At 44.8% G+C, this 25,514-nt stretch overlaps 1 protein-coding gene across 2 annotated transcripts in view; it reads left to right on the top strand.

Annotated features, from left to right (window-relative positions):
* Nucleotides 1-25,514, top strand: part of LOC126539960 (proteasome adapter and scaffold protein ECM29) — a 467,228-nt gene that overhangs the window by 192,386 nt on the left and 249,328 nt on the right. The window contains exons 16-17 of one of the 2 annotated variants that reach the window (XM_050186788.2): nt 14,206-14,337; nt 21,528-21,651. In XM_050186788.2, coding sequence (XP_050042745.1) covers nt 14,206-14,337; nt 21,528-21,651 — 256 coding nt within the window. Of the gene's footprint in view, nt 1-14,205; nt 14,338-21,524; nt 21,652-25,514 lie in introns of both variants that reach the window. The other variant, XM_050186787.2, reaches the window with a different exon arrangement.

Raw genomic sequence — 25,514 nt, 5'->3', positions numbered from 1 at the left:
TCAATATTGTTGCTTTGAGAAATCAACGAAAAACATTTCAAAGCATCTTTATTGGGACAGAACTTATAAATTCTTATGGAAGGGCCTTGGAATGTTATGTAATGAATCTTATGAAAATGAAGGGTTTTGGAGACGTGGGAATGGACAGAACCTAAAATGTGATTCTTGGGCTAATTTTTGGTCTTTAAAAAGAGTTTCCCCCTTAAAAGGGGTGTTGAACCACCTCTCGTGCTTGGTGAAAAGAAATGCGGTCTATGGATAGCGTGCGCTGCTATGAACATCTCAGCCAAATTTTGCAGGCGTGCATGGTGCGTGGCGCGCTAGTGGAGCGTGAAGTCGCCTTTCTCTAAGACGCTCTCCTTTCAACAGAAGCCTGCTCCTCACTATCTTTTGGATGCTTTATTTCATAACATAACAGATTCCCATACATGGCTGCTGTTGGCCAATAGCTGAGGTCAATCAAGAAGGGCATTTGGGTCAGTGCGCTTCTTCCTGCTGTGACTGTGTGTATTTATTGACGCAGTTTAATAAAGGGGCTGAAGGAAGTGAAAATATGCTTTAGAATTTTTATGATAATTATGTACTTCCGGAAGAAGCCCACTATCAGCCGCAGCCAGCTAACGCTTGGCTCTGGCTACTTGCATTGGAATTAAATTTTAGCCACTGTGCTTGTCAGTGTCTTAGTTGTCGAGTCTTGCTAATTTCGACTAGATTTGAACACTCAACTAGCCTAAAACCACGTGCAACTTAAGGTCCAACCACACGCACGCTTGCCAGTGTATGACGTGTGACACAAAAGAAACGAGACGAAGTGTGTAGCTTGAAAAAAAAGTAGAGTTGGCAACAACTGTTTTGCTGACGTAATCCCACACACCACCTCTATTCATGCGTCCAGTTTCGACGGAACCGATCACACCTGTTGGGAGTGCTCCGTCATTGAGTGAGCATGTGCAACTGCATTCTGCCAGAAAAATGTCTTATGTAAAAACCGAACAGCGAATCAACATCAAGGTTCTTGTGAAACTTAAGAAATTAGCCACGGAAACATTTCAAATATTAACCAAGGCCTATGGAGATGAAACTTTGTCTCGTGCACGTGTGTTTGAATGGCATAAGCAGTTTTCAGGGGGAAGGGACAGTGTGGAAGATGATGAACGTACTGGGCACCCAAGGTCAGCGAATACAGACCAAAACATTGCCAAAGTTCGTGATGTGATCCGTGGTGACCGAAGATTAAGTGCTCGTGCAGTGGCGGAGTTGGTTAACTTGGATAGGAAAGCTGTTCGACGCATTTTAACGGACAAATTACACATGAGGAAGATTTTTGGAAGGTTGTTCCAAAAGTTCTGTCCGTTGACCAAAAACAGTGCCGTAAAGACGTGTGTGTGGACATGTTAGAACGCATTGCAAACGAGCCAAATTTGTTGGAATCTGTTGTAACATGTGATGAGACATGTATTTTTTACCTATGACCCAGAGAGTAAGCGCCAGTCAATGCAGTGGAAGTCTCCAGGATCCCCAAGACCCAAAAAAGCACGCATGTCAAAATCAAAATTCAAGGCAATGTTAATTGTGTTCTTCGACATTAATGGAATTGTAATGATTGAGTGGGTTTCCAGTGGTCAGACTGTTAATCAACACTACTACCTTGAAGTACTAAAAAGACTTCGTCAAAAAATTCTGAAAAAAAGGTCACAGTTGTGGAGTGATGGATGGCTGTTGCACCAGGACAATGCACCCGGTCACACTGCCCTATCTGTTAAGCAGTTTCTGACCAGCAAAAACATTACTGTGATGGGGCATTCTCCTTATTCACCTAATTTGGCTGCATGCGACTTTGTTTTACTTCCTAAAGTTAAATCTTGCTTAAAGGGAACCCATTTTACCTCAGTTGAAGAGGTTCAGGCAAAAATGGAGAATCTCCTGAAGGGCCTTCCAAAAACCTCGTTCCAGAACTGTTACCAGCAATGGCAGCACCGAATACAGAAGTGTGTGAATGCTGAAGGGGACTACTTTAAAGGTGCTAATGTCACAGAGAACTGATTCAGTAAGTACAATAAGTTATTGGACCAGTCTCGTTTTTTTTGTGTCATACCTTGTATGCTCACTCCTGGTCGCTCTTGGTTAAATGCCTTAGCAGACTTCACTTTGTGTTGAGCTATTGATAGCACTTCAAAAATGTGCAAGTTGGATGTGGCTACTATCTGTCGGTCAAGCTGGTGCAGGACAAAGCCGGTCTGCACCACGTAGCACAGCCAGGCAGGAGCATATGAGCGCGAGCGCGCACTCGAGCCCTGTCGTTCACAAAGCAAACGTTGCTGTTGCATGTAGCTTGCAGTCTGCTACGTAGTGTACACACCACGGCTGCCGTGGGGTCTCGTGACGAATCAGCTGGCTGAGCGCACTGTGGCTCTTTGAATACAAGCATGTTTGGCTAGGCGTGCCAAACGTGCTTGTCCAAACTTGCTTGTCCAAACTGCACGCCCCACTATGCCATAGCTTTTGCAGTGCAAGTCGTTGAAGAAGGAGTGAAAGCACCACGTGGGGGGTGTTTGATTGTCGATAACTCTGCTTCTGTTGAATGCATTGAAGTATTTTTTTCGGCAAGGTATTTGTGGAATAGTCTATTTTAACTTCAAGTGCATTTATTGACTTCGATGAAAAGTGGTTCACGGCTCTCTTAATATTGAACACTGCTGAAAATTGACTTTGCATACGGCCACTCATCGTTCACCACACATAAAATAAATCACACACGAGGTCGATTGGAAGAGTGCACGCAAGAAAATCCAGCGATAAGAAAAAAACATTTTAGCGATCACATTTGGACATAAATATGGATATGGCTATGCGTCGGCCAACATGCATACCTGGGCCACCATATGATGAATCACGTTCTGCTAAAGACCACTATATAAGACAAGGGATGTGTTAGCCTACTTTCTTCAAGAGAATATCTCAACACATATTCCAGTTTATACAGTAGTTCCCATAGGGTCATGTGTATTAGCTTGGCATTTATTACATGCCTTCGCAGTTGTTACATCCAAAAACTGCAGCCAAGCACTGCTGATGGAGCACTGTTCTTTGGGGGCAGCTGTGTTTAGAGCCACATGCCAAGGCTGAAAATGGTTACCTCCCTGGTTTTCAACAGTTTGTCTAAATTCTTGCAATGTAGCATTTTTCCACTGTTTGTTGGGTTTTTATTTAAGTTCAAATAAAGTTTTATGTTGGAGTACTTTCCTGCCTGCTCTGCAACATGGCTGCAAGCATTATAGGATGTCATGCTTTCCGGGATCATGCATCTTTCTTTCCTGCTGTCCCTTAAGAAACTTATCAACTCGGCTCCACTGTAATGAGCAGCACATTGCCATAGCCTGTACTGCATCCTTGAGCAGCTTTCGCCATTGAGCTAGCCTCTTATGCCCTCTTCTCACCTGTGCTGCTGAGGCTTCAAGACTGAACACATTGAGCATCTCAAGTGACACTTCTCGCAAGTCACCTGTGTGGCTCCCTCTCCACCAAGGCAAAACGTGTGGTAAAGAAGATGCATGCTCTAAAACGGCATCAACAGTCCAAGGCCAGTGGGCCGAGCTAAAGGCTGGCTTTAAAGCCTTTACAGAAATTTACAGATATACATGGTGGATGGAGAAGATGTGGGCCAAATGGAATGGTCTGTTCTGTGTGCATATGTGTGAACTTATAAAAATGATGTCTTACCAACTAGCCTAGCTGAGAACCCAAGCTAAATGTTCTTTCTTTTCCCCCTTCAACAGCTGCATAGAAAGGCTCATCCTTGTGTAAATAGTCACTTAAGCAACCACTGATCAGCAGAGACAACTGGCATTGCCTGTGTAGGGCTGGGCTGGATTGACAGGCAGTCTTGCAAGCCATTTGGCCAGTGCAACGAGGAAGTCGGCCCATGCCCATAGCAAGTGCAATATCCTCAGACTTGGTTTCAGGTGTGCTCCAATATTACAAGTGTGCAAATATTTGAAACTTTAGAATGGCAAATCAAATATCCTATCAAATTTACTCCTCAAATCAAATAGTTGCCAGTTCCAATTCAAATATTTTTTAATAGTTTTTGGATACTTCAAATCATCAAGAGTGCATGATATACCCAACCAACAAATTTAAGCACTGATTTTGCTTCCGTCCCTGGCATAGTGGACGTAAAGCGTGCAGTCGTTTTGGCTGCTGGGTCAGTGCATTGAGCTGCCAAGGTTCAAAAAAGGAACGAGCAAGCTTTATTTAAATGGCATTCCGAACTCAACTGTCTATAACAATTTTGTGAATACAGCCTAGAACAATCCTATGAACGCAGTCAGGTCGTCCTGTTCAATTGCCTTCCAATTGACCGCCATTTCTTTATGCGGCTAACTCGATAGCCTCTTGCCACGTGTGTGGAAGCATATCATTTTATATCTTGTCTTCTCGGTGGGTACCACCTAGGGGCTTTTGCAGTAACTAGCTGTACTTGTAGATTGCGTGACGAACAGGTTTCCCACAAGCATGAGAAGTTACATGGCTGAGTATGCTGCGTCGTTGAGGCAGCCAGACTTATTTGGCTAAATCACAATCACTTGTGCACAATTTCCCACAGACATGACAAGAGTCGGTGTGTGGATGCTGTATAATAAATCTTAATATAGTGCGTTTCAGCATTGCTTAATATCATATATAAATCCAAGGTGTATACATGCAGACGCCGACTCGGACATCTCCATTCTGTCCATCTCTGACTTGCTCCACATTCATTCAGTCATTCATACTGTCAGCCCTGTATAGGGGATATTGCAGAGGTGGAACTACAATGACGTAATAACTCGCACGTGATGTTCGTACAGAAAACAAAACCACTTTCTGAAGAATACAGTGCAAAAAGGTAACAAACAAAAGGTATGTGCGCATACAAAATTAGAACAAGAGAATAACAAATAGCGAAGTAAGGTCAAAACTTTAGTAAATCGGTAATTCTGGCCAAGAAAATTTTCAAAGGAGGTGAGTTTAATTATTACATGATCAGGCAACATGTTCTATTCTGCAATGATTCTAGGGAAAAAAACTATATTTAAAGCAATCATAACGTGCGAGCAGCAGTGGAATGAACATACTGCGGAAATGTAGAGAATTTTCCTTAGGCCTAATTTGAAAACATTGTGTATAATCAATTTTTATCTGTTGATGTATAATTTGAAAAGAGAACTTCAATCTTTATCTTTGATAAGAGCTTGAATATTTCATGAGAACTTCTGGACTCGAGCAAAGGAAGGTGTGCGAGTTTGCACAATGCTGAAAGGGAATAACAACGATGGCACTTGTTAAATATAAACCTCGAAGCAAGTCTTTCTATTCTGTCTAATTTGCCTTGCTAGTTTGAGTATGTGGATTTCGTACTATTTTTCCAGATTCAAAAATGGATCAGGCTGTCATTTTGTAGGCTAAACATTTGATATCTGAAGTAGCACTTCTTAAATTTTGCCTCAGCGCCCAGAGAGCCCTATTGGCTTTGGCACATACATAATTATTATGGACATTTCAGCACAGATTGTGGGTGCATTTCATGCCGAGGTATTTAAACTGTTTGAGATTTGATAAGATGTGGTTGCCAGTAGAATACTAATGATTGAGAAACTTTGTTTTCTTGAAACGCACATGTTTACTGTTTTATTCAGATCTATTTGTTTGTATTTTGTTAAATTAATGTTTATATTTTTGCAGGTTGGCATTCAGTTTGGCCTGGTCTAAAGGAATTTCGATTTCCTTATACAGTCAAATCTCGATATTGTTCATTATTCTAAAAGGCCGTTATAGTGAAGAACCGAAAATGAACCATTCTGCCCATCAATTCTTCAACTGATAAGTTGTCGCCATTTGAGCTATCCACGAAAACATTGCCGCATGGCTCTTGGCCCTCGCTGTTGCTGTTTTCCTTAGATTCCACCGCCATGCATCACCAGAGCACCTTATAGGAAGAGTGACATGCACAAAGCAGATGCTGATGCTGAGAAAACTACTGACAGAAAGGAAGCTCCATGTTGCTTCCAAAGTGCATGTTTCTTGTTTGTTTCTACATTTCTTGCCATGGACACTGCAACTGTCTCACTCAAGGCAGACACCTGAACTATTCCAAAGCGCAAACGCGTGTAAATGACACCGTCCGGGGAAGTCCTAGCTAGTACAGCTCCAGAAAGAAGCGCAAAAGAAAGAGGCGTGCACAGAAAGAAAGATGAAAGAAAGAAGAGACGTGCCTCCATTGCTAGGCAATACTTGCCTGGGTGGAGCATGCACTCGCAAAACCCTATGCATTGTCGCCTCCGGAATAGATTTAAAAAAAAATTATCTCCTGCATTTTTTTTTTTTTATTGAGCACCATCTCAAATTTTCCAAACCTGTGCACCGTGGCACTCGCTTTCTGCACCTTGCCGTCTGCTAGCCTACTGTTTCGGCTGCCGTGAAAGATACATGGAAATCTAAGAATCTCCAGATTTCAGAGTATTAGTTCGTAGTAATGAGGTGTTGTTAACATGACATGAAAACTGAATAACGACAGTTATTCTGAAAAGTTCGATATTCTGAAGTTTGTATTACTGAAATATTTTTACTTTGAAACTATAAGAAGTCAGCTGGGGATTTCTGAAAAGTTGGTTAATCTGAAAAGATTGTTAATGTGGTGTTTGTAGTAACGAGGTTTCACTGTATCCCCTTCAGTCGTGAGGTACACATTTGTGGACATGACTTATTTTAGCCATTACTGTGCAGTAGTTGCAAGAAATACACAACCTACATTAAGCTTTGAGTAAGTTAAACTTCTGCTTTCCTAAAATACACCCATTTCACTTCTTGGTGAAATGGAGGTGTTACTGTAAATGGCAGCAGTATTTTGCAGTAATTAAAATGTGATGCCTTATCAAATGCTTTAGCAAAACTTGTGAAATTTTGAAGATGTGAATTTTGTTGTGGGGTGGTGTACTTCCAACTTTTTGCGAATATATCCAACTAAGACACTTGTTGTTTCCTTTAATTGCAAAATATGCATTTTACTAAATGAATACTCACTTGATAACATACCTTTGAAAAGAGCATGTTGTACATGCGACTTAGAAATATTGGTTGACTCCCGGCTAACTTTCGAAAAACATGTTTCAAGCATCGTTAATGCATCTTACAGGAAATTAGGCTGCATATCAAGAATGACTAAAAAGGTTGCGAATGTCAATTGTGTTATTCTTTTGTATTCTTTTGTCCACTCGGAGTTAGAGTTTAGTTCTGTTGTATGGAACTGTATTAAAGGGAAGCTGAAACACTTTTCGAAAAAAATGAGTTCTCTGCGGCATTCTATAGTTTTGAGTCCCCTGAACACGAATATCTGGTTCAAAAAGGGCGGAAACAAACGCAAGCGGCTGTTTTTTCAAGAAAACGTGCACCAGCGCCTCAGGGTATCGTGCGAACGCCGCTGTTGCCTGTGATTGGTCGGGGCCGCTGTGACGTCATTCGCGGCAGTCGCCGGTCGGCGCCGCCGTTTCAGAGCATAGCACGCTGTTCTGTTCTGGCTTCATAGCGGAGTTGTAAGCATTATGGAACGTTCTTGCTGTCTCGGACAACTTGTATTTTCGACGTACATGTTCGAACCGACAGCCGATACGGAAAACGATGGCAGCAACGGCGGCAACGGCGGTGTTGAATGTGCCAACAGCGAGAGCGATGTGTGCACCTTCTCGCGCGCTGGAAATCTTAGCTGGTGCGTATGTTCTTTTTTTTCATGTAGCTGCACGTTCCAATGACGGGAGAAAAAAATGCGCTAAAGTGTCACTGGAAACTTGCTGCTGGAAGAATGCCGAAGCACTAATTTCTCATTAGATTGTAAACACAGGTGCAATTCCGCAATGTCAAGCACCTTGCCGCTGCTTGTCTAAAGTACGTAAGTCCCGTGGTTTTTTTAGTGTTGACACACAATCGCGAACATATGTGCCGCGTTTCAAAGCGCGCACATCCAGTGCTGCGAGGTACAGTCATGGAAGTTGCTTATCATACACATCCAGAGATGGCCAGAGGTATTATATGTGCAATATTCATACTATGGTTCGACGACTTTGCGATTGTGGCTCGATCAAGAATCGGTATGCGTGCTCCATGCTAGTGTTGACATAAAGATATTAGGCAGTTTTAGCACCGCCGTGTGGTAAACACGATAACTGAACCGTACGTCGAATGTCACTAGGCAAGCCTATACTCCATTTCATACCTCAGGTGCAACGCTGTGGAAGCTACGCATGAAGTCCGGACACCAAAATTTATTACTGTGCGCGTTTCCGTCTATGCTTCGCAGCGTGCCAGCGGCGTTTGCTCGCGCGAGCATGCACGTGAAGCTGCCGCGACGGGCTGCAATTAAAATATGCCGAAAAGAAAATTGATTTAAAAGAACGTGTTAGCAGCCGTATAAGTACACGGATTGTTTCTATGCGTAAATTCTTTTCTTTTCATTCAGAACTGAGCTTATATATGGAAAATTTTCTCAAAAATTGGGTCAAGAAACACCAAACGTTTTCTAAGTGCGAATGCAGCCACTGCAAGAAGTATCTCAAGCCTCCACAGCGTTGCACCTGATGTATGAAACAGAGTATAGCAACGCTAGTGACAACGCGTTTCCGCATTTGTCGTAAGGCTATCCGGCTATCGCGGAAATGGTCCGAGCACAGCACAGTTGATTTCGTCAGCACAAACTTATCTCTCCTCACCGCACGGACCCACTGCGCTGCAAGCTTCTTGTCCTTCGGGAACCTGTGAAACACCACATCGTCTCGCCCGCCTGTGCTCGCGCAGCCGAATGCTGCACAGAACGAGGGCATGTTGGGCGCCCTTGGCTGTAGGCACTCGCACAGCACAGAAGGAAAGAACAGTTTACGAAAATCGCAAAAGAAAACAAACGTGAGCGGCGGCGGCGGCAGATCTCTCGTAGCGTCGTTCAGTAAAGCGCAGGATGGAAAGAGGCATGCCAACACATGCCAGCACGCCGGTCCGGCAGGTCGGTCCACACGAAGGATGTCACTCTCGCCGGTTCTCTCCTCTGGCAACCACCTCACCCGGCGCTCCAGGAAGTGATGGGGGCGTGTCCGCGGGGTTGATCTAGAAAGCGATTTCCGCCCCTTATATTAACAAAACGAAGAAAAAAATTTCGGAACCGTAAATTATTAGGTCTGTTCTTCCCAATCCCAGCAATTCATGGAAATTGAAAACCATTTCAGCTTTCCTTTAATTTGACCAATGTAGCAAAAATTGAATGTGTTCAGTAATGTTTCATTCGTATCCTGTACGGTCGATTTCTTGGGCGCCTATGAGCCTGTACTGCACATGTTTAATATTAGACCCCTAGAAATAAGGCAGAGATACCATGATTACTTATTCTTGTATAAACTAATTCACAACCACGTCTCGATGTCTGCTGCTACTGTCAGCTGTAACGCTCTAACTTGCATAATCCTAGCATTTTCTACGTGAATTCTTCTTGCACCTCTAATGCTGTAACACGTCTTGTAACACAGCAAAATACCTTGCGTCATGCTCTCGATATATTAAGCTCTACTATTTGCTCATTATCTGACTTCTGTCATTAATTCAATTTTTGTTGCATTTTGTACCACTGTTGTTTGAGATATTCTGTTTTTCTTTTTTGGTTTTATGTTCTTTGTGTAACACTAGTGCACCGATAGTGAGGCATAAAGCTGTTCTTCGGCACTCTCAGAAAATAAATAAATGAAATGAAATGAAATTAATATCTAAGCTTATCATGTCTGTCTGGCCTCGAGAATTTATATTTTTGGCGAGGTTGTGTACTAGTTCTATTAACTTATTAATAGTTGACAGACCTTCGCGAAAACCATGTAGGTGTGGATATAAGAGGTCACGGTGGTCAAGGTAAGTCATCAAATGGCTAGCAACGATATGTTCAAGTAATTTAGAGCATGTAGAAATCAGATATATGCTGGTAGTTTTAATGCTAGAGGTACAACCAGACTTGTGTATGGGTATGATCTGCGCACATTTCCATTAAGACGGGAAGCATCCCGTACTGCGAGATGTCTAAAAATGAAAAAAAATGAGGCACAAATACTTCGCAACCCAACTAGCATATGTCAACAAAGATCATTGGGGAACTGGTCCAGGACTTTTCTTGATATCAATATGCAACAAAAGGCTTAGAATGCCTTCTTCAGTAATTGCCAGGTCGCCAACAGGAGGATGTACTAAGTAATTAGTAAAGGTAGCCGTCATGTCATTGTCATGGGTCAGAACAGAAGCAAATCAGTGACGATCCTGTCCTTGACACCTTGATGGACGGCCTAAGTGCTGTGCCCTGTTATCCTTCCCTCGGGATGTTTACCCTGCATGATGGTGTCCACCCCGATGGCTCCTCCTAGTCGTCCCAAGGCGACTTGCCATGCTCCAGCAGCTACGTGAAGCTCCTTGCTGGACACCTGGGTGTAACTTGTACATACGACCGCATGAGACGCCGCTTCTTTTGGTCCAGCATTTATCGCTCTGTGTGCCTTTACATCACTGCTTGCAATTTGTGTCAGTGCCGGAAGACTCCTGCATTGCATTCTGCTGGTTTCCTCCAACCTATTGACGTCCCCACAAAGATATTTTTTTCATGTGGGGCTCGACCTGTTTGGCCATTTTCCTATTTCCACCAGAGGAAACGAGTGGATCGCAGTGGCAACAGATTGTGCAATGAGATATGCCTGCATGTGTAGCAATTCCAACCAGCTGTGCGACAGATGTCAGCGACTTTCTACTCCCCCGACGTAATCCTACACCATGGCGCCCCTCGTCGGTTACTTGGGGATTGTGGCCATTACTTTCCATGGAAGGTTGTTGATGATCTGTTCCACCCCTGTGCTATCGAGCCCAAGGTCATTACAGCATACTACCTTCAAACGAATGGCCTCACCGGACGCCTCAGCTGCGCTCTAACTGAAATGCTTATCATGTAGATTTCCTAAGATCACTGTGATTGGGGCGTTGCTCTGCCATACTTATCTTTGCTTATAATTCATTAAATCAAGAAAGAAGTGCCGAATATCGAATGAACAAGCAAATAGAGAATTGAACACTGAGGCTTGTGCTTATAAATATTGTGCAAGAAAAAAAAAGAGCCTTATGGTGCTGAACATGCTGAGGAGTCTGCTTACATTACGTAAGAAGAACGTTGCTAGCCGTCGGTAAGTTTGGTACCTCTAGTCATAAAGATGTATGGTAAGGTCTACTCTTACTAACCTTTTCAGGCGCTGCGTACATAATTGTTTGTTTATACTGAGATAGGGCATCAACAGCAAAAGCATTGATGAAAGTAGATATTAAAAAGGTGTAGCATACATCTTGAAAACTTGAGTGGAATTGTGCTACAAGTTTGAATAACATGTGCAAAATGTTTTAGTCAAACGAGTGGTCAAGTAGATGGTTGGGTATTTTTGCTTATTGTGAATATGCCTTTGTATGTAACAGGTTCACTGCTTTCATTGTTTATCATGATGTTTTGCAACCATCAGAATTTTCAAATGCTTGGATAGGTGCTTTTAAAGCCTGCTAAACATAGAATAGTTATTCTCATATCTGATATTCCTGTAATGACTTTTTGTGTGGAGTCCACATTCTGTGTACTTGGCAAAACTCAATAAATAATTTAACATTTTTAGTATATTTTGCAACTCTACAGTTTTTATGATTCTGAAGATGTAGGGAATGTGGGGAAAGTCGGTTTTCAATCAACGTAACTAACTGGCACCCGGGAGAACGGTTAAGCTCGCATGTCAGCAGAGAGTTCCACACTGCGTGAATCAGTATGTGAATACTGAATATCTGATAGGATCAGCGGGCCTTCCGGTGGCTAATTGGCCCAATCTTCTGTTGGTGCTGTTTTGTTGTTCCCTCTGTCCACGTCAATGTTAATCGTTTTGATCGGTCCCATCAACCTGGACATAGCAAGCTTCACGACACCAACCATAACCGGGTCTTTCGCCAAATATACTGAATATTTGGAAAAACTGAATAGTAGATACAGTCAAAACTAGATTTAACAAAGTGATGAGCACGCTTGAATTATTTTGTTAAATCGGGAAGTTTGTAAAACCGAGAAAGGAATTTTTTGGTCCTTTGAAATCTAAAATTGTAACGTAACGACACGCAATAGCTACCACGGTATCACATTTGCCACTGATCCAGTCATCTGTTGCATAAGCCATTAAGTAATGAAAGCAACCACTGCAGCCCCTACCGAGCGGTGTTGAGTCCACTGTTTGATTCGAAATCGAAGATTTGAGTATTTGCACATGGCTAAAATTTAGCCTTATTGCAGTGGCATCCCAAACGGTTTTGCCAGCAGCTTAGCACATAGACTGCCACTTGTACAACATCTACTTATGTTTTGCCTCACATGTGCCTTCCTGCATTCATGACCTAAAAGCAGTGCATTGCACTTGGCAGCAAGAGACAGTAATGCACTGGGTGATTTCATATTATCTTGACTTTATCTGTTATCCACAATATATGAAGCATTTACCATGTGGAAGACATTGCCTATCATAACCACGAGTGCAGAATGAGGAGCGGAAGGCCATCTTTGCCCAACAGCACTCACTGGATATTGTTGACAGCACACCAGCTGCATTTACAACCAAAACATACTTGATCACATAGTGAAAGCACAAGCCATAAAAACCATTCGTGGTTTCAAGTAATGTAAACTCAATATGTTATAGCTTTAACAATGTTACTATATTCTGTAGATGTTGTAGATGGCCAGTTCAATGTGGAGTGTGTGTAGCGATATGTTTTGTTGACAACACTACTGCATAGCTACTGCACTACTGACAGCACTACTGTATCCGGTCGGACCCACTTATAACGATCCCAGATAAAATTATCTATTGGTTATGACGACCACATTAAGAGCATTTACAATTTTCAGGCCTTGTCCATTAAAACTGCTTCCAGATATAACAAACATTTTTTAAATTGCCGTACTGTTGCAACAAACGCTTTGAGCTCGGGCACAGTAAAAAGAGGGCGCAGGCGAAGTACCAAAGCACGGAAGCGCGACCAAACTGGGCGCACGGCAGCGCGTGCCTCGCGCCAGTCCAACCGCGACGATAATACAACCTTTGAAATGAGCGAGCGACTGCCGTTCGTGGATTTGGGAATCCGTGAAGAAGGTCACTCGCTTTACGAGGTAGAAGTGCACAGCATGAACAGCATGGCACAGGGTATGCACTGGTGCGACCACAGTGGTAGCTCCTCATTTTTTGTACAATTGTCCGTGTGGCACCATGGTCCATTATGCCTATTTCAACAATTTGGAATGACCATCTATGTCTATGGCCTTCCACAATGAAATCAAGGGCCACACAAGCGTTCCTGTCGTTACTGTCAATATTCACACGCCCCGAGTTGGTGAGAATGCTGCGCCACGTGCTGCCGCCATGCAATGTTGCAAAGTATTGGTGGCCACTACTCCGTTATAAGGAGATCACGGTTTGGCGACACTTTATTTATGTATTGCCAATTGCTGATAACGGTTGCTTTGACATTCTACCTTTCTAACATAGCATTCTTTTTGCCCGAAGCATCGTAGATAATGTAATTTTATGACTCGTGTGTGGCTGACATGCAGTCGTAGTGCTGAGACCTTTGCAGAATGGCAGAATGCTGTCTCCGAAGTTTGCATTTCCAGCCAACTTGAACTCTCTTGTGCAGAATGCACTCATGTCCCTCTGCTAGCGAAGTACATCACAAGCTCTCAAATAAGAAATGGTAGCTGCGCTTGCATTTTCGAAATGACAGGTGATCGGAACCGTGTGCCATTTTGAAAGAGCTGTAAGACACTGCATTTCGTTCTTTAGATGGACGTTTCTAACAGAAGTTTGCATCTAGGTGTGGGAATGCACCGGGAGGAAAACTATAATTAAAAATCTGGTTTTCAGACCAAGGTGCTGCAAAATTATAACTCCTGATGCCAGCTTTGGTCTGGTTATTTTTGAGCGTTTTTAAGGGTGAGTCCATATATAAGGAACTACTGGTATTACTACTTTTCACAGAACTATCAAGTTCATTATAAATGGGTTCTAGCAAAGGAGTATGGGGAGATGCAATGAGCCCCGTGAGGTGGTGGTGTGAGTGTGTGTCCACGGTGCTGTGCAAATGCAGGGCCTGCTGTCGTCGGGCAGAGAAGCAGTGCGCGAGTGTGCTGCTCAACTGGTGGGCCTGCTGATGGCCTCGCACCCTCCAGACAACTTCTGTGCAGACCTGCAGGCACTCTGTGCTGACATCAGGAGTGAAGTGAGTGACCAACACACTTGTGTAACATTTCACCGCCCATTATTTCCAGTGCATGGCTTGCTTACATTCATGCTCTGGTAAGCCGATACCAGCGAGTGCTTTGGGATTGGCTCCTGACTGTCCGCACCTTTCATGCTCTAAATTTAATTCAGTAGAATGAGTTTGTGGACAGTACTTTCCACTTGTCTCAGGAAGAGTGGCAATATTGCATGCCTAAAGCATGAATGTGTTGACATTTTGGTGGATTGTGCAGTTGCATCCAGAAAATGCTGCAATCTAAAAAGTGCACTTGGAACTTTCTGTTAGTGTGATGAAGTAAAACAGTTCTTTAAAAAGAAAGTAGTGCACTTGCATATTTCTTCAGGCATTTACCATTTCAAACATGAACTGGCGCCAATGTAGACCTGTAAGTACATTTATTTTTTGCTTGTGTGAATGCTGCATCCGATTAGTTTCCATTACGCTGAGGTAGTGCTGGCAACCCAATCTCGAACAAGGTCGCGAGGCCGTCGCCCAATACGCACCATTTTAGTGAAAAGTCCCTGTGATGATCATGTGACACCGTATTTACTCGCATAATGATAGCACTTTTTGTCAAAAAAATTGACACAAATTGAGGGGCGCGATCATTACGCCGGTTAAATTTCCCACGAAAAGAAACATTTTCTTTTTTCATTCCGCATTTGCTGCTGGATGACAAGCAGGTGGCTGCCACTGTCAGTGCGGGACTCCAAAACAATAATGGCGGCTGATGGAGCAAGCCAAATGCGATTATTTTTCTTCTCGTGAGTAGAGGGGAGTGCTAAAGTGTCGCGGAAAAAAAGGAGGAGAGCCAGACGGGAAAGACGCTCACTTGCAATTAAGTTTATTTTCAGAAACAAACCACCGGAAACATTATTGTGCATGCCAGCTGACATCAAGAAAAAAAGAATATTTAAAATGTTTTACAATATGTCGCCTAACAAGGGGGGCATAAATCACTACATTGATAATGACAGCTTGTGCGGGTGATAGCAACAGCAGCATCTGCAAGTGGCCTGCTGACAATGCTCAACCTACTCAGAAATTATGAACAATGGTGCACAGCAATGCCTGAAGCAAATGTCTCCCTCTGTGTTCTGTGTAGTACGCAGACATATAGCAGTGGCGCACAGCAGGTAATGTTTAGCATCAACTCACCACTCTCATATGGGACTATACGCTGAAGAATATGCACATTCGCCGTGAACATCACCACTAATTATTGTCAGTAAAAGCAAACAGCAGAAAAAGCTTCACTTACATTGATTCCCATAGTGCATGCTTACTCCAAGTATATATGTAAGCCTATCTGTATTCATGAATAAACAATGCTTGTTTACCTACAGAAATTATTTTTTGTCAGTTTATGTTCACTCTAAAAAAGGAATTGGCGTAATCTTTTTTGAAATATGATTTTATATCTGCAATATATTTTATATGTGCAATAAAAAAAAATGACAAGGGGTGTTGGGGGGGTTGCATTTGGCAAGAAAAATTGACCTTAAAAAGGCTTAATAAAGGGAAAATCAGACATCCACTCGTTCGTAGCAATTGCTACAAAGGAAACCCATACGGGTTCCTCGAATGAAAAGCCTCAGAGTTGAAGAAAAATTCGTCCTGGTCCGGGACTCGAACCCGGGACCACCGCCTTTCCGGGGCAGCCGCTCTACCATCTGAGCTAACCAGGCGGCTAGCAGATGGCAGGGCGAAGTCGAATTTGTCGACAACACACGAAGCAAAGGCAAGTGTTTGACGTAGTAGTTCTGCGGAAACCCGCAAGGTGGAGAAAAGTAATTAATAAAGGGAAAATCAGACATCCACCCGTTCGTAGCAATTGCTACAAAGGAAACCCATACGGTTTCCTCGAATGAAAAGCCTCAGAGTTGAAGAAAAATTCGTCTTGGTCCGGGACTCGAACCCGGGACCACAGCCTTTTTGGGGCAGCCGCTCTACCATCTGAGGTTTGTAGCGCACAGTTCGGTCTTGGTGTCGGATCACGGCTGCGTCGCGTTGACCTGTGGCTGGTATGTGAAGTCGTCAGGTTGTCTTTCGTCGTCGTATTCTTTGCTTCCAAACTTCGTTGGGACGGCAGCATGTCATTATGTCGTCGAGGTAGTTTCTTCGGCGTCTTCGTTGGCGGTGGAGGATCTTCGTCAGTTCGACGAACAGCGACCGCACCTCCATCGGTTGCTGCTTTTAGTTTTCCGGATAGGGGCTCGCTGACCGGCCCCAGGCTGGGCCAGTGTATGGACGGCGCTGCGGCTACAGGTAGCGGCCTGGTGACGGTGAACGGGACGGTCGTTGAGGGCTTCGCTCAGTAGCGGCGATGTAGTCGGCGATATCGCGAGGGCGTTCACCTTGCTGCGGGCGCGGAGCGTTGACGGCGAACCCTCGCAGTCCCATCTGTCGGTATGGGCATCGTCGGTAGACGTGACCCGCTTCTCCGCAGTGGTAGCAGAGTGGGCAGTGGTCAGGAGTGCGCCAAACGTCTGTCTTCCTCGGGTAGCTGTGCTGGGCGACGAGTGGGCGTGCTGGCGGCGACGGCGGTGGTCGATGGAATTGAGCCGTTACAGGGCCCTGGCACGGTCGTGAAGGGGGACCTTGACGGCGGGCGACGGCGGCGTAGGTCATCGCTTCTGGCTGGGGCTGCATTTGCACCTCGGGAACTACAAGCGATCGCTGGACTTCTTTGACAATTGAGGCGATTGAGGCCACTTCAGGTTGCGATGAAGGGAAGATCTTCTGAAGCTTCTCTCGTACGACTGCCCTGATAGTCTCGCGCAGGTCGTCAGTGGCCAGTGATTGAACTACGGCATAGTTTGTTGACTTGGTGCGGTGGTCGAATTGCTGGTTCCACATTTCCAGTGTCTTCTCGATGCTCGTCGCCTCACGAAGAAACTCGTAGACGGTCTTCGGTGGGCTTCTTACCATTCTGGTGAAAAGTTCCTCCTTTGCACCACGCATCAGTAGGCGGACTTTCTTCTCCTCGGACATTTCCGGGTTGGCGGGGCGAAACAGCCGGCTCATCTCCTCCGTGAAGATCGCAATCGTCTCATTCGGCAGCTGTGCTCTGGTCTCCAGTAGAGCTTGGGCTTGCTCTTTTCGCACAGCGCTTGTAAATGTTTGCAGGAAGCCGCTTCGGAACAGGTCCCACGTCGTCAAGGTGGCTTCTCGATTCTCGAACCACGTCCTGGCGGCGTCCCGCAATGCGAAATAGACATGTCGCAGCTTGTCGTCGCTGTCCCAGCTGTTAAACATAGCGACCCTCTCATACGTCTCGAGTGAGCTTTCCGGGTCCTCAAATGTGGAACCGCGGAATGTCAGTGACTCCCTGGGCTGCTGCGGAGCTATTGGGGCCGCTGCGGCTGTCATTGGGGCTGTCTTCTTGGTCGTCTCTGGACGATCTTTTTGGACGATCTTCTTGGTTGTATCTGGTAGAAGACCGTGTTCTGGAGGCAGCTGCTGTAGCCGGCGGCTTGCTCGATGTTCTGGGACGACGTTGGTGTTGTCTTTGCGGTCCGGGCTTGGATTACGGCTTGTCGGAGGCGTCCGGTACATGAACGTAAAGCGCCTCCACCAGATGTCACGTGGTAGTGACGGTGAAGAAGGCAGCAAAACTTTGATTAATGAAACTAACGTTTTATTGGGCGAACTTGTGCCCTCAAAAGCAGGCTACACTCAAAGAATGATAGCGGTGAATACACTCGGCGATCGTCGAAAATCTGATGAGCGGGTCAAGCGCGTCGGCTTTTATACATCAGTCGTCGAATGTTCCAGAGTAATCGCTGGGACCCGCGTGCCTTCCACAAAGTTTGACATTATTCGCGTCGCGCACACATGCAATCAGTTTACACAAGGTTTGGTCACAGACAGCGGATGGAACTATCGATAACATTCCAGAAACTTCCGATTCATGCAGGCGCATCCTGCACTGTGCTGCAACATTTGTTAGGTGGTGAAACGTGTCGCCCGATAAAGACAAGTACACATGTCAGTATGAACTATGTTCTTTCGGAAGGCTCGTATAAATATGTTAATATTTTGTAAGTACTAGTTGAAAGTTGTACACTGACCATAAAAATTCGAAATGAAGAGATGTTTCGGCTCCAGCACAGGAACCAAAACGTCTCTTTATTTCTAATTTTTATGGTTGGCATCCAACTTTTAACTACTTAAAATGTCTCCTCCCAACCAGACGTGCTTCCGCCAAGCTCTTGACTTCAAAAAATTATTTGATGGTTTGATGCAAATAGTACTAATTCAGGGTGCCTACGAACCGGGAAAACCGGGATTTCTCAGGGATTTTGAATAGTCTGGAAATACTCAGGGAAAACTCAGGGAATTTGTGCTTCTGTCAGGGAAAATTAGCCGTAATTTGATTGAAAGGGAACGAAAGTCGCAGTAAATAATGCTGGCTCGCGTAACAGAGAAGGATCGTAATGAATCGTCTTTTGACGCCGTGTCGAAGGCTGGAGGAGTTGCCAGTGTACAGCCAATGGCCGACTTTCCGGACGCCCGACAGCTCTGCGGCACCACCACGTACCCCATTGAGTCAATGTCCAAGAGCGTCTGAAATTTTGGACGCAAGCGCCCTTCGCCGTTCAATTTTCCGGGCTTCTTGCCGTGACCACAGGCCCGAAACGGCATTAATCAAAGCCACCACTGCCACCGTGGTAAACGCTAGGCCTAGTTGTTTCAACGTTCGCTATTAAGCTTCTTTCCATTCGGTGCCATGTTTTTCATTGAAAGAATTCGTTGCTGTAAGCAATGGCGGTGCACCGACTCCGTCTTTGTGGTCCTTGCGATTGACTTCGAGGCTCGAAAAGGACGACGCGCTGCATAATATCAATTCCCAAAAGCTAGCTTCGCCTCAATACAGAAGTGTTACGCGGTGGAGCATAACAAGCGTGGGAAGGGGCAATTGTCACGGGACACAGTATCTGTTCCTTAATTGTACACACGTCCATCCGCCATCTCCTGTCACAGTACGAGCACCAATATGCCTAATAATTGTGCTGGTAGGCTTTTTCGGATGTGTCTTTGGCGATTTGAGCCTTTAATGGCGGTAAAAGACATGCATTCATTTATTTCGTGCTGTTCGATTTTACGGAAGTTTTTGTGGCCCTGAGGGAGTCCGAAAAAATAAAAATTAAATTATGGGGTTTCACGTGCCAAAACTGCTTTCTGATTATGAGAGACGCTGTAATGGTGGACTCAAGAAATTTCGACCACCGGGGGTTCCTTAATGTGCACCTAACTCCAAGTACACTGGTGTTTTCGCATTTCGCCCCCATATAAATGCGGCCGCCGTGGCCGGGATTCGATCCCGCGACCTTGCGCTCAGCAGCCCAACACCATAGTCACTGAGCAATCACGCCGAGTGTCCGAAAAATCAGATGTTGACTGTACAGCTGATGAAGAAGATGCTTCAAATGGTTCGTGGGGCAAACACGCAGTGAAAGGAGGACGAAAACAGAAGGGACCTATGCATTGAGAAATGAACGGGAAAGGAAGTCTGCCACCACTTCTTTCAAGGAGCTTGTGCTCAGAAAAAAGAGTGTTGGCTGAATGCAGCTGTCCCTCATCCAAACCGAAATAAACTCTTTTAAAGTAGTGAAACGCAACACTGAGGTGTCGTGCACGGGCTGAGAGTGTGTCAGGACAGTTGAGATTTACATGCCAGCTGTTGAGAATCTCATTTATGAGATTCTCAACCTTCGGGCCTCACACCAATGAGGTTGTTATAAATTGATAAAAATAGCTCATATTACCTTCAATCATGGCTTCCACATTTGTAGATGTGACCTATATTTGCCATTTCTATGCAGTGGTGGCAATGAAAAGAGCACAAACATTGAGCTTACGGCAAATTGAACATTCTGATAAGCTAAATTACTTCTATTTTGCTTGTGAGGGATATGTATCTTTACAGAGTATCGCTTTGGTGAAGGCACTAACGTGATGCCTGATGTGGGACGTGTCGGTAGCAACCTTGAAATATATATTTTATTTTCTTTCTTGAAATGCTAATGAGGCTAATCAATAACTTGTGCATGTAATTTGAGTGGTGGATTTAATCCTTTTTATGAAGAAACATAGCATGGCTGACTTTACAATATTCAAATATTTAGTTACTTTGTAATTATAATGACTCATCATAAAATGCTCTAAGAGCCATTCTATCACCTTGATTTGCTTTCAGTGGAGTTTCAAGCACCACCTATGTTTCGCACATATGTATTGACAGTTGATCATAATTTGTGACTGAAGTGGATATTCGAAAACATTTGTTTATGTCTGCATCTTCTTGTTATTCGTAATTGAGAATGTTCCACTCGATTTGCAATGAGTTTTACCATGTTCTTTTTTTTTTTTTCAAAGATATTTTATTCGCTGTGCGTTTTACTAACCCCTCGCTTCAGATTTTTAAAATAAAATAAATGATAGTCCTTATTATTCAAACTGGACTAAGCCATTTTTTAGCATGCTTACTAGAAAGTGACAGCATCAGGCGACATAGTGTCAGCCTGTCATGACGCAAAACAAAGTTCTGTGTCACTCAGGGGATTTCGCAGAGGCACTCAGGGAAAACATGGAAAACTCAGGGAACTTGGAAATGTCAACTTGGTAGACACCGTGTAATTATAATTGAACTTTGTTTGTATATGAAAACAGTAAACTAATTGATATAACAAGGAATCATAGTTTATTTTAAAATTTGTATGGAAACCTGTGCATTCAAAATCTAATTCTAACACACCAGTTATATCATATGAAGGGATAAAACAAACCTTTTTCAGTTCATGATAAAAGGTTACTAACTTGACCTCGTGTTTTTGGTGTTGTTACATCACCAACCTACGCACCTTGTTGAAAGGTTGTAAATGTTCAGCAGAGCCATCAAAGTTGTTTTTTTCGCACTCCCTTTCATGATACAGCTATTTGGATGTCATTATTGTCTGACAGGCTGTAAGAAAGATGTATGTGTCCGTGTGAGATTATTGTCCAAGTACGGCCACTGTGCCACTGTCAGCATGGGGTGCACTGCACAATTGTAAGCACAGCAACAGAGGCACCGTTTTGTTGGCTCTTCCTTTCTGTGCCAGTACAGCTTTGTACCGAGTAAAGACACTTGTCTCGCCTGGCGGCACATCATTTCAATGCAGCAGGGTCCGTCGGAGGTGAAGCAGTCGTCACTGCTGGTGGTGGCGCACACCCTCTGCCGTCGCTACCGGGCAGGCCTGGGCCTCGAGGGAGCTGCCGAGGCTGTCACTCTGCTGGCCGACACGTTTTGTGAGTGGCATCTGCTTGGCCTGCTGGCTTTGACTTGTCCCACTCTCTGTTGTGCACCACTTCTTGCTGAGCGCAAGGCCTCACGCTAGCTTATAGGGGTTACATTCCGATCAAGGCAATCATTTCCAGAGACTGGCACGTGCAGCACGCACCTGGAAAAGCCCCCATTTGGACCATCCACTGCAGGACCCCTTGTGGCTCATGGTTGGGCTTCCACTTTTGCAGTCGAATGTAATAATTCAAAAAGACAGTGCCAGGATTGCAGCCACATAATTTTGGAGCTCGCATAATTACCTGTGCCTAGCACTCCTTAGAGCTAATGGCCCTGGTACTGCTGCACTCTCCTCTACACACCATTCTATTAAGGGTGCTGCCATTTTTGCAATCGCTGTGCCGTCTGTTGTTTGCCGCCATGCTGGTATGTGGAGTCATGCTGAAGGGTGCATGGCAAAATGCTGTTGGTGGCGAGTTGCAAGTGTTTGTGTCTTCCTGAGAGGTGTACTTAAGTTCTTGCGATTGGGAAACTTTTTAGCGTGTCACTACTGAACTCTGAGCTTCAATGTAGCCACAATATTGAACGGTGATTGGCCTAGAGGTGCTGCCCCAGCTCTGTTCACAACTGAAATAGGAGGAGAGTCAAGTCTGAATATTGTCAATGGGTAGCATATGTGCAATGTGTTATTATTTTATGTCTAGCCTTGAATTCTGTTATAGTGTCACTCAGGTGACATCAATAAGAGGTGCCTCTGTGAGCCACGCAGTGTGCCACACCAGCGTATACCCCAATCCAGGTAGCTAACGAATCTCCGTGGAAACGCGTTTTGCTAGCTTTCATGCTTCTAAAATTTTCACGGTAAGATTGTTTACCTGGCATCCGGGCATCAAGTTTTACAAAATAAAGAACTGTAAAACAACTCAACTGAAAGGGCTGTGAACATGGAGCACTCTATAAAACGGCCCTATGAGAGTGGCCGCGAATGCACTACGATCAGCCAGGCGTACGTGACACATTGAAAGAATATGGCACACTCTTAGGTCTCGAATGATGCCTGTGCAAGGGCATCTCACCAACATGAGAGAGCTGAAAAACGAACAACTATTCTTTCCGACAGCAACTTTAATTGCCAGTAATACATGCACGGTGTCGGCCAGACAGCTTGCCAGCGAGATTGGAAGCCCATGTGAATTAGGGGTGGCCGGCACAGGTAAGCATGGTTTTGGTTGCAGAATAAAAAAGAATGCACCTTCATTTTCTTAGTTGGCACATACTGTTTTCATAATACGCTCTCGGTCAACTTCCACTGGAACGTTGGTTGCTAAGCATGATAGCCTTTAATTTATTTGAACAGAATAACTTTAATGTGTGTGCACGAAGAAATGGTTGACTTATCCATTCGCGATAGTTAACCCACTCCAATATACTCCCCTATCACATTTTGATCATGGGTGAACAGTTCAATGCTGTGCGCTCACTGGGAACAAAATTTCCAGAACATACACGCAATGAAGCTGATGGTGTGAAGTCCTTTCTATTTATGCTGGCAATCCAAAGCGATTTCTTGCCTGCAACCGCAACGATGGAGTCTACGGAGTCGCCACGGCTCAACGTGCACTTCACATTCCACTCTCAAGGTTATTTTTGCTGCCAAATGCAGCAAAGTAGTAGCCCGTTGACCTTGAGTCATCTGACATTGCAGCAATTGCAGGCGGAACACGTTATAATCACACTAATTCGCCATGACACTGCTACTGTTCCAAGCTGTGCTGCTGGCAGAAATGGTGATCCACACATAGCAGTGCGAGGAAAAGAACGATGCAGCGCACTATGTTCCACTACGTTGTGCTACATTCCTCCTCGCCGATAAAACGGTCTACAGGGGGTATACACATGACATCATCCGCTAGGAGTGGTAGCGCCGTCCGCCATAACCTAGATCGCGAGTTCGTGCTGCCTATGCGAGCAGGCCTGCGTCGCCAAGCAGCTACCAATTCGCATGAACCATTTAACATCCTTTTCAAAGTGTTTTTTTCTGTCACTGTTTCTTTTTGTTTTCTCCTCTTGTTTTCGTCTCTGTCCATGGGTGACATGCGGTGCAGGCCTCCTCTAGAGTGCCTTGATGCGCACACCCCCGGGCACGGCACATCACGTCACCTTAACCTCCGGGATCAGTAGCGGTGGTGGTCACTCCGAATATTTGCCTTTGCCGAAGAGCACGTCTGAGGCAGTTCGTCTCAAGCGGATATTTTTTTGCATTGAGTCTATGGAAAACCAAACATACATTCCAATGTTGTTTGTTATATGCTAGAATTTGGCTTAACCGAGTTATCTTAATGAGACTTCGCTGTACTGCCTCACGTGGATCTCGCAGACATCAAAGATTACTGTGAGAACGCAACGAGCTTCGTGACCCGCGAGCATCCGTGACATGCAAGTCGACGGAAGGCCACAATTATCTGACGAGCAGCTGGGTGCAGCAGCCGTGTGTCAAAGTGCTTGTGTAACATGATTGCCTTCATTACGTGTCGTCCACTTGCGTCGATAAAGGTAGCGTTAAAGTTGCTTCACTTAAAAAAAAAAAAAAGAACTAAACACTGCTATTTCATAGAGCCTTCATAATTTTTATGTTGTGTCAATTCTGCTGGTCTTGCCAAAACGGTTGTTTTTTTGCCCTCGCATGTTCATTAATCATAATCATTCAATGAAAAGCCACTCACATCATGGGTTCTTGTAAAAAAAGACGGCGCGGCGCTGGCTGCACACTGCACCTGCAAGGCGGGCCTCCCAGAGGCATGCTTACACATACAGGGGAACCCCAATTACAGTCATCGACTGATTTCCGGGCTCCAAAAATTCGGACATGCTCAATTATTCGGTCTGGTTCGCGGCACCACCATTCTCCCCATAGACCATAATGTATAACAACTGCCGAAAGTTCGCACACCTTGCAACCTCTCGTCGGATTTTTCGGACATTCCTTGAGCCAACTCGATCGAGAGCACCACGCACCGACTCTGACCAGTGCATGGTTCGACTTGCTGAATGCCATTTTTGTTTTGAACGGAGCCCCCTTGCTGCCCCACGAAGTGGTGCTACTGCAAATCCCCGCTCATCATCGTTTCTGCCTGGTTCGATAGACAGCAGTTCCAGTCTCAGCTTAGTAAGCCATGTGAAGACAATACAGCAGCTGATTTGTTTCTTCGTGCACGATGCTGCGAGTAGGCCACGGTTTTCGTTTGTGTGAGTGGTGTTGGCATGGTGGTGTTTGCTTTGTGTGCTGTGTCGAGGTTCCGGTAATCCAACATCGGAAACATCGTGTCAAGTGTCTAATGGCGCCAACAGTGCCCGCGCAGACTGCACCGGGGAATGCCGGCAAGCGGGTGCCGGGAGGCCTAAGATCTGTCGCCTTCCAATGTGCTCCCTACTGACGCGGAAAATGTTCTGCCGAGACCTGCACAGTGGTTGCATTGAGATTCCGGACACCATCTCATTTGACAGTTTCACAGGTGGTGACACTGCTGTACTGACATGTGCAGAACTCGACGACAGCGAGATCATTTGTCAGTTTTCTGTTGCACCGCCGGACGATGACTCCAAGTCGGAAGATGACGCACCATGTGCTACGCTGCCGTCGCATGCGGAGTATGTACAAGCAGTGACTGTGCTTTCAGTCACCTATAGTGACCGTATGACCCTCTCCGAGATTCAGGCTTATCTAATTGCGCGTAAACGGAACAGCATGCAACGGCGCATTCACGATTGCGTTTTTTTTTTTTTTTTCGCACACCTGTTTATTCAGACATTTCCGCAGTCCCCGTGAGGTCCGAATAAACGGTCGGCGACTGTATACGACTTTCTCGGGACC

The sequence above is a fragment of the Dermacentor andersoni genome, chromosome 2 (genome assembly GCF_023375885.2).
Source record: "Dermacentor andersoni chromosome 2, qqDerAnde1_hic_scaffold, whole genome shotgun sequence".
Taxonomy (NCBI): Eukaryota; Metazoa; Arthropoda; class Arachnida; order Ixodida; family Ixodidae; genus Dermacentor; species Dermacentor andersoni.
Note: the sequence above shows the minus strand (reverse complement) of the source record. Positions and strands in the feature narration are given on the sequence as shown.